This window comes from Salmo salar, chromosome ssa10, assembly GCF_905237065.1.
Source record: "Salmo salar chromosome ssa10, Ssal_v3.1, whole genome shotgun sequence".
Lineage (NCBI taxonomy): Eukaryota > Metazoa > Chordata > Actinopteri > Salmoniformes > Salmonidae > Salmo > Salmo salar.
In genome coordinates this window covers 103,655,710-103,672,814 of record NC_059451.1, presented here as the reverse complement: position 1 = coordinate 103,672,814, position 17,105 = coordinate 103,655,710, and the positions used below count along the sequence as shown (strand labels likewise).

The following is a 17,105-nucleotide window of genomic DNA, read 5'->3' as shown; positions in this document are numbered from 1 at the left end:
AATGCTTTTCCAACAGTCTTGAAGGAGTTCCCACATATGCTGAGCACTTGTTGGCTGTGTTGTGACTTTACTTTCATTAATCTGATGAATGTTTTTTTTATCTAATCAACTATGTTTAATTGTTACCCGATTAAATGAATCATGTAACAATTAACTCATTAGGAATTGGGGCACCATGAGAGCAGTTCTTTACCTATTATCTCCATAAACAGTCAACGTATTAATCATAACCTCGTATCATATCATCATTCTGAACAGTCGTAACCTCCTGCATCTGCAAAAACCCCAGCCTTACTTATGATTCAGTACTACACAAATTGGTTTCATTGTTTATTTGCTAGCTAACTAAATGGTAACACAGGATAAACATACATACTTAACCTGTTATGGCTAGGGGGCAGTATTTTCACGGCTGGATAAAAAACGTACCCGATTTAATCTGGTTACTACTCCTGCCCAGTAACTAGAATATGCATATAATTATTGGCTTTGGATAGACAACACTCCAAAGTTTCTAAAACTGTTTGAATGGTGTCTGTGAGTATAACAGAACTCAAATGGCAGGTCAAAACCTGAGAGATTCCTTTACAGGAAGTGGCCTGTCTGACCATTTATTGTCTTTCTTTGACATCTCTTTCTAAAACTAAGGATCTCTGCGGTAACGTGACACTTCCCACGGCTCCAATAGGCTCTCAGAGCCCGGGAAAAACCTGAATGTCGTCATTTCAGCCCCAGGCTGAAACACATTATCGCCTTTCTCAAGTGGCCGATCAAGGGACTGTGGGCTTGGGCGCGTGCACTGGCCGCCCCCGCCTTTGTGTTTTTTCCTCTGTTTGCAAAAAAGGAGATTCCCGGTCGGAATATTATCGCTTTTTTACGAGATAAATTGCATAAAAATTGATTTTGAACAGCGGTTGACATGCTTCGAAGTACGGTCATGGAATATTTGGAATTATTTTGTCACGAAATGCGCCATGCGCACGACCCTGATTTACCATTTCGGATAGTTTCTGGAACGCACGAACAAAACGCCGCTATTCGGATATAACGATGGATTATTTTGGACCAAACCAACATTTGTTATTGAAGTAGCAGTCCTGGGAGTGCATTCTGACGAAGACAACAAAAGGTAATCAAACTTTTGTAATAGTAAATCTGATTTTGGTGAAGGCTAAACTTGCCGGGTGTCTAAATAGCTAGCCCGTGATGGCTGGGCTATGTACTTAGAATATTGCAAAATGTGCTTTCACCAAAAAGCTATTTTAAAATCGGACATGTCGAGTGCATAGAGGAGTTCTGTATCTATAATTCTTAAAATAATTGTTATGCTTTTTGTGAACGTTTATCGTGAGTAATTTAGTAAATTGTTAGTAAATTCCCCGGAAGTTTGCGGGGGTATGCTAGTTCTGAACGTCACATGCTAATGTAAAAAGCTGTTTTTTGATATAAATATGAACTTGATTGAACAAAACATGCATGTATTGTATAACATAATGTCCTAGGGTTGTCATCTGATGAAGATCATCAAAGGTTAGTTCTGCATTTAGCTGTCTTCTGGGTTTTTGTGACATTATATGCTAGCTTGAAAAATGGGTGTCTGATTATTTCTGGCTGGGTACTCTGCTGACATAATCTAATGTTTTGCTTTCGCTGTAAAGCCTTTTTGAAATCGGACAGTGTGGTTAGATAAAGGAGGGTCTTGTCTTTAAAATGCTGTGAAATAGTCATATGTTTGAAAAATGAAGTTTTTGTATTTTTGAGGAATTTGTAATTCGCGCCACGCCTATCATTGGATATTGGAGCAGGTGTTCCGCTAGCGGAACGTCTAGATGTAAGAGGTTAATACATTTGAAACAGGTCCCTAGTGGACTGACACAATATGGCAGCTTGTTACTAAAATCGATGGAGAGGGTAGGGGGGCAGAGAGTGACAGTGTAACGGTTCTCGTCGGATTGAGACCAAAACGCAGAGGGTATATGTTACTCATCATCTTTTATTACGGAAAGAAGGAAAAACCAACATTAACATGTACACCAAAAGAACACAACGACGAATAAACAGTCCTTTAAGGCCATAAGCTATACATGGAACAATCTCCCACAAACACTAAATCAAACACCCTACTAAATAAACCACCACCCCGAACCACATAAAACAAATACCCTCTGCCACGTCCTGACCAAAATAAAAAAAAAATACTCCCTCTACTGGTCAGGACGTGACAGACAGAGACATAATACTTACATTTAGATACTACTCTCACATGAATCATATACTTTGCACATGAACCGCCACCCGTTTGGAGTAAGAAATCATGAATGTACAGTGGGGCAAAAAAGTATTTAGTCAGCCACCAATTGTGCAAGTTCTCCCACTTAAAAAGATGAGAGAGGCCTGTAATTTTCATCATAGGTACACTTCAACTATGACAGACAAAATGAGAAAAAAATATATCCAGAAAATCACATTGTAGGATTTTTTATGAATTTATTTGCAAATTATGGTGGAAAATAAGTATTTGGTCAATAACAAAAGTTTATCTCAATACTTTGTTATATACCCTTTGTTGGCAATGACACAGGTCAAACGTTTTCTGTAAGTCTTCACAAGGTTTTCACACACTGTTGCTGGTATTTTGGCCCATTCCTCCATGCAGATCTCCTCTAGAGCAGTGATGTTTGGGGGCTGTCGCTGGGCAACACGGACTTTCAACTCCCTCCAAAGATTTTCTATGGGGTTGAGATCTGGAGACTGGCTAGGCCACTCCAGGACCTTGAAATGCTTCTTACGAAGCCACTCCTTCATTGCCCGGGCGGTGTGTTTGGGATCATTGTCATGCTGAAGACCCAGCCACGTTTCATCTTCAATGCCCTTGCTGATGGAAGGAGGTTTTCACTCAAAATCTCACGATACATGGCCCCAATCATTGTTTCCTTTTACACGGATCAGTCGTCCTGGTCCCTTTGCAGAAAAACAGCCCCAAAGCATGATGTTTCCACCCCCATGCTTCACAGTAGGTATGGTGTTCTTTGGATGCAAAGTTTTTACCAAAAAGTTCAATTTTGGTTTCATCTGACCATATGACATTCTCCCAATCCTCTTCTGGATCATCCAAATGCTCTCTAGCAAACTTCAGACGGGCCTGGACATGTACTGGCTTAAGCAGGGGGACACGTCTGGCACTGCAGGATTTGAGTCCCTGGCGGCGTAGTGTATTACTGATGGTAGGCTTTGTTACTTTGGTCCCAGCTCTCTGCAGGTCATTCACTAGGTCCCCCCGTGTGGTTCTGGGATTTTTGCTCACCGTTCTTGTGATCAACCCCACGGGGTGAGATCTTGCATGGAGCCCCAGATCGAGGGAGATTAACAGTGGTCTTGTATGTCTTCCATTTCCTAATAATTGCTCCCACAGTTGATTTCTTCAAACCAAGCTGCTTACCTATTGCAGATTCAGTCTTCCTAGCCTGGTGCAGGTCTACAATTTTGTTTCTGGTGTCCTTTGACAGCTCTTTGGTCTTGGCCATAGTGGAGTTTGGAGTGTGACTGTTTGAGGTTGTGGACAGGTGTATTTTATACTGATAACAAGTTCAAACAGGTGCCATTAATACAGGTAACGAGTGGAGGACAGAGGAGCCTCTTAAAGAAGAAGTTACAGGTCTGTGAGAGCCAGAAATCTTGCTTGTTTGTAGGTGACCAAATACTTATTTTCCACCATAATTTGCAAATAAATTCATAAAAAATCCTACAATGTGATTTCCTGGATTTATTTTCCTAATTTTGTCTGTCATAGTTGACGTGTACCTATGATGAAAATTACAGGCCTCTCTCATCTTTTTAAGTGGGAGAACTTGCACAATTGGTGGCTGACTAAATACATTTTTGCCCCACTGTATTTACGTGTAAATGTCTTGGTTTTTCGTGAATTTCTGTCAGAGCCAGGCCTTCTTGGAAAGGGTGTTGGGCCTTTTTTGCGGCGCGCTTTTAAGGCACTAATTGTCCAAAAGGGGTCCCCACCCGTCTTCGTCTGTTGCTCTCCTCTGCCGTCGCCCAGCATCAATCAATCAATCAAATGTATTTATAAAGCCCTTCTTACATCAGCTGATGTCACAAAGTGCTGTTCAGAAATCTAGCCTAAAACCCCAAACAGCAAGCAATACAGGTGTAGAAGCAGCGGTGACCCGTTGGCATCCAGCGACCTGTCGTGTAGTCCTAAACAGAACTACAGAGCTCACTCTACTTCCACTCGCTCTGAAAGATGATTCTTTGAAGATAGATGGTGTGTCGATGGTTCTCAGTGGGGTGATGAGAGTAGCGTACTACGGTAATTCGAGAAGAGTAGTGGAATAGTCCCACTTAAATTTGCTTTTCGAGATACTTTACTTTGGTCAGCTAATCAGCCGTACCAGTGATTGTCCGGAAGGTGACGTTAATGTCTCTACCTTGTGTTGAGATTGTGTTCGAACCACTTTGGACGTGAGCTGCAGCTACACGTCTCTCTGGTCTGATGTGTTAATTCTTAACCCATCATTTTATACAGTTCTTCTAAAGGGGGGGTTCGTGAGGCTGAAACACACTCTCTGAGGGGGGGGCTCAAGGGGGGGGTGTGACTACTTACTTGTACAAAGTTATAGAATAAATTTCCTCTTATAGTTTCTAAGATCACATCCCTCTCTTAACAAAAACACTTTCATCAGGTTTCATATTTCATACAAAACGAAGAGGATGGACACTTCACAGATATAGTGTGCATACTTTTGAAGTTACAGTATTTCCTTTATAACATTTTTAATGACATCAAAAAATAATAACCAAACAACATTAGTGGTCTTTGGGTTGCCTCTGACCATTCCCCACGTTCTATGTTAGAAATATTGTTCCAGTACTCGCTTTAGAACATGTTAGAGTTTCAGCTGGAAAATGTCTATAAAACAAAGGAACATTCCTGTGTGAATTTGGAGTGGGATGTTCTCTCCTTGATTTACAACAGGCTGTGGGTTGTCAAACCCCCACCAGTTCCCTCCTTCCCCCCCTGTGGGTGAGAAATGGTCTGGTTGAAGTTATCCATTGCAAAGCTGATCTGACCCATTCAGATCCTCACAGGACAGTCATGACAGCTGCTTTTCCTTCAGTCTGCGGTCCAACTCATCCCAAACCATTTCAATTGGGTTGAGGTCGGGGGATTGTGGAGGCCAGGTCATCTGATGCAGCACTCCATCACTCTCCTTCTTGGTCAAATAGCCCTTAAACAGCCTGGAGGTGTGTTTTGGGTCATTGTCCTTTTGAAAAACAAATGATAGTCCCACTAAGCACAAACCAGATGGGATGGCATATCGCTGCTGAATGCTGTGGTAGCCATGCTGGCCATGCTGTGCCTTGAATTATAAATGAATCACTGACAGTGTCAGCAAAGCACCCCCACACCCTCACACTTCCTCCTCCATGCTTCACGGTGAAAACCACACATGCGGAGATCATCCGTTCACCTACTCTGCGTCTCACAAAGACACAGCAGTTGGAACCAAAAATCTCCAATTTGGACTCATCAGATAAAAGGACAGATTTTCACCAGTGTAATTTCCATTGCTTGCGTGTCTTTGCCCAAGCAAGTCTCTTCTTCTTATTGGTGTCCCTTAGTAGTGGTTTCTTTGCAGCAATTCGACCATGAAGGCCTGATTCACATAGTCTCCTCTGAACAGTTGATGTTGACATGTGTCTGTTACTTGAACTCTGTGAAGCATTAATTTGGGCTGCAATCTGAGGTGCAGTTAACTCTAATGAACTTATCCTCTGCCGCAGAGGTAACTGGGTCTTCCTTTCCTGTGGCGGTCCTCATGAGACCTAGTTTCATCATAGCGCTTGATGGTTTTTGCGACTGCACTTGAAGAAACTTTCAATGTTCTTGAAATGTTGCACATTGACTGACCTTCATGTCTTAAAGTAATGATGTACTGTCATTTTGCTTTGCTTATTTGAGCTGTTCTTGCCATAATATGGACTTGGTCTTTTACCAAATAGGGCTATCTTCTGTATACCACCCCTACCTTGACACAACACAACTGATTGGCTCAACCACATTAAGAAGGAAAGAAATTCCACAAATGAACTTTTAACAAGGCACACCTGTTAATTGAAATGCATTCCAGGTGACTACCTCATGAAGATGGTTGAGAGAATGCCAAGAGTGTGCAAAGCTGTCACCAAGACAAAGGGTGGCTACTTTGAAGAATCTGAAATAAAATCTATTTTGATTTGTTTAACACTTTCTTGTTTACTACATAGTTCCATATGTGTTATTTCATAGTTTTGATGTCTTCACTATTATTTTACAATGTAGAAAATAGTACAAATAAAGAAAAACCCTTCAATGTATAGGTGTGTCCAAACCTTTGACTGGTATTGTACATATAACTAGCAATAAAGTGACTAGGCAACAGGATAGATAATAAACAGTATTAGTAGAGTATGTGATGAGTCAAAAAAAGTTTGTGCAAAAAGGGTCAATGCAGATAGTCTGGGTAGCTATTTGCTTAACTATGCAACTAACTATTTAGCAATCTTATGGCTTGGGGGTAGAAGATGATCAGGGTCCTGTTGGCTTCAGACTTGGGGTATTGGTACCACTTGCAGTGCGGTAGGAGACAGAACAGTCTTTGACTTGGGTGGCTGGAGTCTTTGACATTTTTAGAGCCTTCCTCTGACACTGCCTGGTCTAGAGGACCTGAATGGTAGGCAGCTCGGCCCCAGTGACGTACTGGGCCGTACGCAGTACGCTCTGTAGTGCCTTGCGATCGGATGCCAAGACGGTGCCATACCAAGCGGTGATGCAGCCAGTCAAGATGCTATCAAGGGTGCAGTTGTAGAACATTTTGAGGACCTGAGGGCCCATGCCAAATCTTTTCAGCCTCCTGAAGGGGAAGAGGAATTGTCGTGCCCTCTTTACAACTGTGTGGATAATGATAGACCCTTAGTGATGTGGACACCAAGGAACTTGAAGCTCTCGACCCGCTCCACTACAGGCCTGTCGATGTGACTGGGGGTTTGGCACTATCTTTGCAGTCCATCTGTTTCCTGTAGTCCACGATCAGCTCCTTTGTCTTGTTGACATTGAGGGGGAGGTTGTTGTCTCGGCACCACACTGCCAGGTCTCTGACATCCTCTCTATAGGCTGTCTCATCGTCATCGATGATCAGGCCTACCACTGTTGTGTCATCAGCAAACTTAATGATGGTGTTGGAGTTGTCTGTGGCCATGCAGTCGTGGGTGAACAGGGAGTACAGGAGAGGACTAAGCACACACCCCTGAGGGACCCCCCGTGTTGAGGGCCAGGGATTCCAGGATCCAGTTACAGAGGGAGGTGTTCAGTTTGAGGGTCCTTAGCTTAGTGATGAGCTTGGAGGGGACTATGGTGTTTAACGCTGAGCTGTTATCAGGTATGAAGGTAACACTCAGATGCAGACCAAGTCAAATAAACAATAGTTTAATATTTCAACAGGGGCAGGCGATAGACAGGTCAAGGAAGGCAGAGGTCAGTAAACCAGAGGTGGGGCAACAGTACCCGACGGCAGGCAGGCTCAGGGTCAGGGGCAGGCAGACTGGTCAGGCAGGCGGGCTCGGATTCAAGACAGGCAAGGGTCAAAACCAGGAGGGCGGGAAAAGAGGGACTGGAAAAGCAGGAGTTGAGACACAAAACGCTGGTTGACTCGAACAAGCAAGACGAACCGGCAACAGACAAACAGAACACAGGAATAAATACAGAGGGGATTATGTGGAAGATGGGCGACACCTGGAGGCGGGTGGAGACAATCACGGAGACAGGTGAAACAGATCAGGGTGTGACAGTACCCCCCCCTCTAGTCCTTAACTGGCAGATTCATTAAATAGTACCTGCAAACACCAGTCTCAATGTCAACAGTGAAGAGGCGACTGCGGGATGCTGGCCTTCTAGGCAGAGTTAATCTGTCCAGTGTCTGTGTTCTTTTGCCCATCTTAATCTTTTCTTTTTATTGGCCAGTCTGAGATATGGCTTTTTCTTTGCAACTCAGCCTAGAAGGCCAGCATCCCGGAGTTGCCTCTTCACTGTTGACATTGAGACTGGTGTTTTGCGGGTATTATTTAATGAAGCTGCCAGTTGAGGACTTGTGAGGCGTCTGTTTCTCAAACTAGACACTCTAATGTACTTGTCCTCTTGCTCAGTTTTGCACTGAGGCCTCCCACTCCTCTTTCTATTCCGGTTAGAGCCAGTTTGCGCTGTTCTGTGAAGGGAATAGTTTACGAGATCTTCAGTTTCTTGGCAATTTCTCGCATGGAATAGCCTTCATTTCTCAGAACAAGAATAGACTGACGAGTTTCAGAAGAAAGTTCTTTGTTTCTGGCCATTTTGAGCCTGTAATCAAACCCACAAATGCTATTGCTCCAGATACTCAACTAGTCAAAAGAAGGTCAGCTTTATTGCTTCTTTAATCAGAACAACAGTTTTCAGCTGTGCTAACATAATTGCAAAAGGTGTTTTCTAATGACCAATTAGCCTTTTAAAATGATAAACTTGGATTAACTAACACAACGTGCCATTGGAACATAGGAGTGATGGTTGCTGATAATGGGCCTCTGTACACTTAGGTCGATATTCCATAAAAAATCTGCCGTTTCCAGCTACAATAGTCATTTACAACATTAACAATGTCTACACTGTATTTTGGATAAATTTGATATTATTTTAATGGACAAAAAATGTTGCTTTTCTTTAAAAAACAAGGACATTTCTGAGTGACCTCAAACTTTTGAACGGTAGTGTAGGTGTTATTTTTGTCCAGGTAGGAGAGGGCAGTGTGGAGTGCAATAGAGATTGCATCATCTGTGGATCTGTTGGGGCGGTATGCGAATTGGAGTGGGTCCAGAGTCTCTAGGATTATGGTGTTGATGTGAGCCATGACCAGCTTTTCAAAGCATTTCATAACTAAAGATGTTAGTGCTACGGGGATTGTCATTTAGACAGGTTACCTTGGCGTTCTTGGGCACAGGGACTATGGTGGTCTGCTTGAAACATGTAGATATTACAGACTGGATCAGGTAGTGGTTGAAAATGTCAGTGAAGACATTTGCCAGCTGGTCAGCGCATGCTCTGAGTACGCGTCCTGGTAATCCGTCTTGTGAATGTTAACCTGTTTAAAGGTCTTACTCACGTTGGCTAAGGAGAGCGTGATCACACAGTCGTCCAGAAAAGCTGGTGTTCTCATGTATGGTTCAGTGTTACTTGCCTTGAAGCGAGCATAGAAGGCATTTAGCTTGTCTGGTAGGCTTGTGTCACTGGGCAGCTCGAGGCTGGGTTTTCCTTTGTAATCTGTGAAAGTTTGTAAACCCTGCCACATTCGAAGAGCGTCAGACCCGGGCGTAGTAGAATTCGATCTTAGTTCTGTATTCACGCTTTGCCTGTTTTATGGTTCGTCTGAGGGTGTAGTGGGATTTCTTATAAGTATCCGGATTAGTGTCCCGCTCTTTGAAAGTGTCAGCTCCAGCCTTTAGCTCAGTGTGGATGTTGCCTGTAATCCATGGCTTCTGGTTGGGAAATGTACGTACAGTCATCCTAGGGACGATGTTGTCGATGCACTTATTAATGAAGCCAGTGACTGATGTGGTAAACTCCTCAATGCCATCGGATGAATCTGAAACATATTCCAGTTTGTACTAGCTAAACAGTCCTGTAGCTTAGCATCTGCTTCATCTGACCTCTTCTGTCTTGGGCTCGTCACTGGTACTTACTGTTTGAGTTTCTGCTTGTAAGCAGGAATCAGGGGTATAGAGTTATGGTCAGATTTGCCAAATGGAGGGCGAGGGAGAGCTTTTTATGCATTTTTGTGTGTGGAGTAAAGGTGATCTAGAGTTTTTAGCTTCTAGTTGCACAGATGACATGATGGTAGGAGTGTGTCCACCCGATGAGCATGTTTTTTTTTGCGCCATCTTTTTCTCTTCCAAGTCTCGGGGATTAGGGCCTGGTCCGGGATGAGCAGTATGTCCTGCGCTGTCGACTCGTTGAAGTAGAAATCTTCCTCCAAATCGAGGTTAGTGATTGCTGTTCTGATGTCGAGAAGCTCTTTTCGGTCATAGGAAACGATGGCAAAAACATTATGTGTAAAAAAAAACACTAAATAGCTAAATTAGTCAGGTGCCTGTAAAACTGCAGCTATCCAGCTATCCAGCACCATTGTTTTTTGTAAGAACAGTGGTTAAGTATTACATCTAGATCATACCTGTAGACATTGAAGTGCTATTGACTGCAAAGATAGTGCCAAAAAATAGCATCTTCAACATTCAGCATTTGAGAAAGCCCTCTATGGATCGGCTCACATCTTCTAAAAGTCTGTCACTTTTGGTGAGGTGATTCTACATGCACATGTGTGAAATAAAGTCTTGTTAACAGCTGAACACTTGAAGCACTAAATGCATTTCCAGTCCTAATTTGGCTCATTAATCCTTCCGGCTTGTTGGTTTAGTAATGATGTTCCACAGGGGAAATTCAATTATGAGGAGGGAGAGACGTTGATCCCACAAGAGACTCATAGGAAATGTGTTATTGAAAAGAACTTGTAGTTGATAAGAATGTTGTTTTCGACTGGCGTTGCGTTCATAGAGGACAAGAATGAAAATAGGTGACCTGGTGGTGATGAGGTTCTGTTACTCTTCAGTTCTTTTGAAGATTACTCCACTGCAGGGTCAAGTAAGGCGATACGGTCTGGTACTGGTGTCCCGGCAAAATAAATAGTGGGGTTATGCCTTACCGGTAAAACATATCACAATAATTAAAACAAAATGTCAAGAAAACTGTCGGTTATTACAACGCTTTCTATCATTACCAAATGTCAGAGTTATGGAAAATCAGCGAATGGGCTTGAAAATGGGTGGTAAACTATAGCCTATTCTCTAAAATGTGATGTGGTTAGACTAGAACACAGACATTTTGCGAAGGGAGAAAAGAGTGGCCGACACCAAGACGTGCACAGACTGCAGTGGACACATAAATTCTGTCCTAATGACTATCGCCAAATGTCATAACACTTTTTGGTGTTTTGTTTAACAGAGGTCTCATTCCATTCACCACTGTTTGTTTCTACTTTCACCCTAGCTCCACTGGTATGACAAACACTCAGAAGGTGATCAATATATACTGCTCAAAAAATAAAGGGAACACTTAAACAACACATCCTAGATCTGAATGAATAAAATAATAATAATATATACTTTTTTCTTTACATAGTTGAATGTGCTGACAACAAAATCACACAAAAATAATCAATGGAAATCCAATTTATCAACCCATGGAGGTCTGGATTTGGAGTCCCACTCAAAATTAAAGTGGAAAGCCACACTACAGGCTGATCCAACTTTGATGTAATGTCCTTAAAACAAGTCAAAATGAGGCTCAGTAGTGTGTGTGGCCTCCACGTGCCTGTATGACCTCCCTACAACGCCTGGGCATGCTCCTGATGAGGTGGCGGATGGTCTCCTGAGGGATCTCCTCCCAGACCTGGACTAAAGCATCTGCCAACTCCTGGACAGTCTGTGGTGCAACGTGGCGTTGGTGGATGGAGCGAGACATGATGTCCCAGATGTGCTCAATTGGATTCATGTCTGGGGAACGGGCGGTCCATAGCATCAATGCCTTCCTCTTGCAGGAACTGCTGACACACTCCAGCCACATGAGGTCTAGCATTGTCTTGCATTAGGAGGAACCCAGGGCCAACCGCACCAGCATATGGTCTCACAAGGGGTCTGAGGATCTCATCTCGGTACCTAATGGCAGGCAGGCTACCTCTGGCGAGCACATGGAGGGCTGTGCGGCCCCCCAAAGAAATGCCACCCCACACCATGACTGACCCACCGTCAAACCGGTCATGCTGAAGGATGTTGCAGGCAGCAGAACGTTCTCCACGGCATCTCCAGACTCTTGTCACGTCTGTCACGTGCTCAGTGTGAACCTGCTTTCATCTGTGAAGAGCACAGGGCGCCAGTGACGAATTTGCCACTCTTGGTGTTCTCTGGCAAATGCCAAACGTCCTGCACGGTGTTGGGCTGTAAGCACAAGCCCTACCTGTGGACGTCAGGCCCTCATACCACCCTCATGGAGTCTGTTTCAGACCGTTTGAGCAGACACATGCACATTTGTGGCCTGCTGGAGGTCACTTTGCAGGGCTCTGGCAGTGCTTCTCCTGCTCCTCCTTGCACAAAGGCGCAGGTAGCGGTCCTGCTGCTGGGTTGTTGCCCTCCTACGGCCTCCTCCACGTCTCCTGATGTACTGGCCTGTCTCCTGGTAGCGCCTCCATGCTCTGGACACTACGCTGACAGACACAGCAAATCATCTTGCCACAACTCGCATTGATGTGCCATCCTGGATGAGCTGCACTACCTGAGCCACTTGTGTGGGTTGTAGACTCCGTCTCATGCTACCACTAGAGTGAAAGCACCACCAGCATTCAAAAGTGACCAAAAAATCAGCCAGGAAGCATAGGAACTGAGAAGTGGTCTGTGGTCCCCACCTGCAGAACCAGTCCTTTATTGGGGGTGTCTTGCTAATTGCCTATAATTTCCACCTGTTGTCTATTCCATTTGCACAACAGCATGTGAAATTTATTGTCAATCAGTGTTCCTTCCTAAGTGGACAGTTTGATTTCACAGAAGTGTGATTGACTTGGAGTTACATTGTGTTGTTTAAGTGTTCCCTTTATTTTTTTGAGCAGTATATATCAATAAGGAAAAATGTATGAATTGTTTCTGGACATTACATAGTGCCAAGAGTAAGCATTACTTTACAGTACCATGTACAAATTACGAGCTCAGTCACACCAAAGTGACAAACCACAACTAACAATCTATCTTTAATTGTTTTATGACAACATTGTTTTATTCTATTTCGTGTAAAACCCCAGGTGAATGGGTGCAAGTGTAATTCCACCCTGTTGGGGTGGACAATGCCAAGGTTGTTGTCACTGGGCTGTCCTGCCTCATGTCTGAGTGTAGGTTTGAGGTTAGACTGTCCCTCCTTGGTTGGTTCACCCTCCGGATAGGGTTCCCTGTCAGCTTTCATCTGTATAATGGCGGAGGGAACCGGAGCTAAGCAATGTTAATGCATGTCATTGTACTCATCACCCTGCACTTGAATGTCTAATTACCTGTTAGAACTATGAGTTACACTGTTGAAAGGGGTTAATGTTAATGGTTTGAAGCACCACTTGGGCATATGTCAAGGCAAAGGGCAGATTGTATAGATCAACCAAAAATCCAATGCCATCGTTCCATTAAAGGTGTAATTTATGGGTGACCGTGTACCTGTATCGTGTCATAGTATTTGTAGGGCAAGTCTATCAGGTTTATTCCAATATTTCTATTGAGCTAATCAGTTTCAAGGACACTCCACCTTTACAGTACATAATATCAATAGTATTTCATCATATGACCAAAGACTGAGGTCACTGGGTAATTGTGTTGATCGCTGCCTTCAGGCTTCTTCAGACGGAGCATCACCAAGAAAGCTGTGTACAAGTGCAAGAATGGAGGGACCTGTGAGATGGACATGTACATGCGGAGGAAATGCCAGGAGTGTCGTCTCCGGAAGTGCAAAGAGATGGGCATGCTGGCAGAGTGTGAGTATCAGTCCCCGCCAACAGCTGTTCTCCATGATACTGTACTCATGATGCCACTCTTAATGGTACAGACTGTGAAGTACTGGTATAATGAATAAGGAAAGGGACTAATAGTCAAAACAAACGATAAACCATCATTCATGAAAGATGTACAGTACATTTTACAAGAAAGTCAATGACATGCTTATTCACTTTGATGGTCTTTACTCCAGAATCCATGTAGATGCAGCAGTAGCAGTGTGTGGGTAAAATCACTGAGGAAGCCAAGCCAAGCCAGTAAAAAAATCCATATTACAACCTATGTTGTGATAATTGCCTTGTATGCTCTATAACCCATTCATTCATATGCCACCATTATATAATAAGGCCATGACAACAAAAAGACAACAGTCACACAGTGGCAGAATAAATTAAACTACACATACGTTTGTTTCATCACAGAACCGGAGAGCAACATCTGTCCGGTGAAGTCCACAAAGCAAATTTTCATGCAAGTTAATGTTTTTGACAGTTTATTAAACAACTACTGATTTATAAACAAGGAGTTACTGCAAGTCAGCACAAAGAGAACAGGAGCAATGCCTATTTCAGCACCTTTTCTTCTTAGACATTGTCACGTAAATGCTGGGAGTCAGGAAGCAGGTGCAGAAGGTGAGTATAATAATGAAGAATGCCGATAAACAAAACATGAGAAGCGTACAGACCGTGAATGAAAACAAACCAATACTGCCTGATGACTGAGGCTACTGAGGGCTAAATAAAGGGAAGGTAATGAAGTCCAGGTGTGCGTAATGATGGGGAGCAGGTGTGCGTAATGATGGGGAACAGTTGTGCATAATGATGGGGAGCAGGTGTGCGTAATGATGGGGAGCAGGTGTGCGTAATGATGGTTGCCAGGACCAGTGGTTAGTAGACTGGCAACTTCGAGCGCTGGATGGTGTTCCAATTCAACCCAAGGTGTTCGATGGGTTTGAGGTCAGGGATCTGTGCAGGCCAGTCAAGTTCTTCCACACCAATCTTGACAAACCATTTCTGTATGGACCTTGCTTTGTGCACGGGGGCATTGTAATGCTAAAACAGGAAAGGGCCTTCCCCAAACTGTTGCCACAATGTTGGAAGCACAGAATCGTCTAGAATGTCATTGTATGCTGTAGCGTTAAGAATTCCCTGCACTGGAACTAAGGGGCCTAGCCCGAACCATGAAAAACAGCCCCAGACCATTATTCCTCCTCCACCAAACTTTACAGTTGGCACTATGCATTGGTGCAGATAGCGTTCTCCTTGCATCCGCCAAACCCAGATCCATCCGTCGGACTGCCAGATGGTGGAGCGTGATTAATCACTCCAGAGAACCATTTCCACTACTCCTGAGTCCAATTGTGGCGAGCTTTACACCACTCCGGCCGACGCTTGGCATTGTGCATTGTGATCTTTGGCTTGTGTGCGGCTGCTCGGCCATGGAAACCTATTTCATGAAGCTCCCGACGAACAGTTATTGTGCTGACATTGCTTCCAGAGGCAGATTGGAACTCAGTAGTGAGTGAGCTCAACGCTGATTGGCTAATTATTTTATAAAAAAATTATCAAGGGAGGCCAAATGCTTGCTGGCATCAATCAATCAAATGCTCCAGCTGCAACATATCATACTGTTTTGGTCCAGACAGCATCAGATACATGGGCTACACATACTGAGACAGAGGGGCGCTGGTTCCCTCGCTCAGATTGTTTCTCCAGTGGGATTCAGCCACTTGTGAATTGATGGAAAATTATAAAACCACAGAGAGAGAGTGAGAAAGAGAGAGAGAGAGAGAGAGTCGAAAGGTAAATTATTATTATTATTTAAAAGCCTGGCTTCCCTTGGCATCCATGAATACATGCCACTGAGTTGCAGTTGCATGGATATCCTACACTCTTAGAAAAAAAAGTTTACAAAAGGCTTCTTTCGGCTGTCCCCATAGAAGAACCCTTTTTGGTTCCAGGTAGAACCCTTTTTGGGTTCTATGTAGAACCCTCCGTGGAAAGGGTTTAATATGGAACCCAAAAGGGTTCTACCTGGAACCGAAAAGTGCTCTTCAAAGGGTTCTCCTATGGGAACAGCCGAATAACTCTTTGAAGTTGTAGATAGAAAATGATTTAAATAATTTTCTAAGAGTGTACTGCGTGACTAACCATATTGCTATTTCTTATGTGCAACAGAATATCTTGCTAACATCAGGAAATGAATTTGGTGATAACACCATCTCTTTGATATACTACTATGTGCATTTATTACTTGAGAGACTATATTGTAGATTTTATTAACTCATGGTACTTGTTACTTGATGCACATACTATACGGTATTACCTGCCCGTACAAAAATTCATATTCAAACCCTTTGTTTTAATTCAACTGAAGCACAGACATATCTAAGGGCACCTCCTTTAAGAATAAGTGCACCTGTTCTTTCCCGCTAGAGCAGGGTTCCCCAACTGGCAGATCGCGGGCCGAATTTATTGGACCCCCAAATTTTCTGGGCAATTGTTTTTCAAATTAAAAAATAATAATAATTGTGTTGGACATAAAAGACTGTAAAAACACCAGCAAATCAGCTCCAAGTGATTATAATTTTGGAAACCTGTTCCAAAGTATTCCCACGCATAATAAAGAGATATAGAAAGATATATGTCACATTAGCGCACGTTAGCTCACCACGGGTGGGACACTGATCCTGTAGAGAATATAGAGAGATATATGTGATCGTATATGCAAATTTAAGCAAGGTTTGAAATTATTATGTTTTAGGCAAATATTATATCTCTTTGGGCTACTTGCGGTCAATTTGCAGTCTACTAACGATTTTTTATTCTTTTTTATTATCTTGGATTTCTTCAATAGTATTGCATTTTACCATTCATATATCAATTTACTTTTGATCAGTTTAGGATCAACATGATTAAAACAGAGCTATCTTTCTCTCAGTATTTGATTCTGATTGACATGCCTAGCTGTGATTGACGTGTGTCTTGCTGTGATGGACTTGTGTCTAGCTGTGAGCCTGACCCCTGACTATCTCTTCATAAGACTGTGTGATAGTATCATACTGTTCTTTCAATGCACTGGAGGCAGTCTCAGATCAAGCAGAGAAGTGTCTTTGTGGATTCTGACACGACTGCTTTGAATTCCACCGAGGGAAAGTGTGTCATACCTCTCACAATAGAAAGGTCTCACCATTGTTGCTCTTAAAGGAAAGACTGTGGAAAGGGAAAGGGAAAGGGGGAAACCTAGTCAGTTGTATAACTGAATTCCTTCAACTGAAATGTCTTCCGCATTTAACCCCACCCCTCTGAATCAGAGAGGTGCGGGGGGGGGGGGCTGCCTTAATCGATATCCACGTCTTCGGCGCCCGGGTTGAAAGGTTGAAAGATGGGAGGGAGGGAGGGAGGGAGGGAGGGAGGGAGGGAGGGAGGGAGGGAGGGAGAGAGAGAGAGAGAGAG

The 17,105-nt window shown here is 43.4% G+C and overlaps 1 protein-coding gene across 4 annotated transcripts in view; it reads left to right on the top strand.

Moving 5' to 3' along the window:
• LOC106561422 (bile acid receptor) overlaps window positions 1-17,105 on the top strand; it is a 37,046-nt gene that overhangs the window by 12,651 nt on the left and 7,290 nt on the right. For all 4 annotated transcript variants that reach the window (XM_014125384.2, XM_014125383.2, XM_014125385.2 and 1 more), the window contains one exon: window positions 13,491-13,631. In XM_014125384.2, coding sequence (XP_013980859.2) covers window positions 13,491-13,631 — 141 coding nt within the window. The remainder of the gene's footprint in view (window positions 1-13,490; window positions 13,632-17,105) is intronic.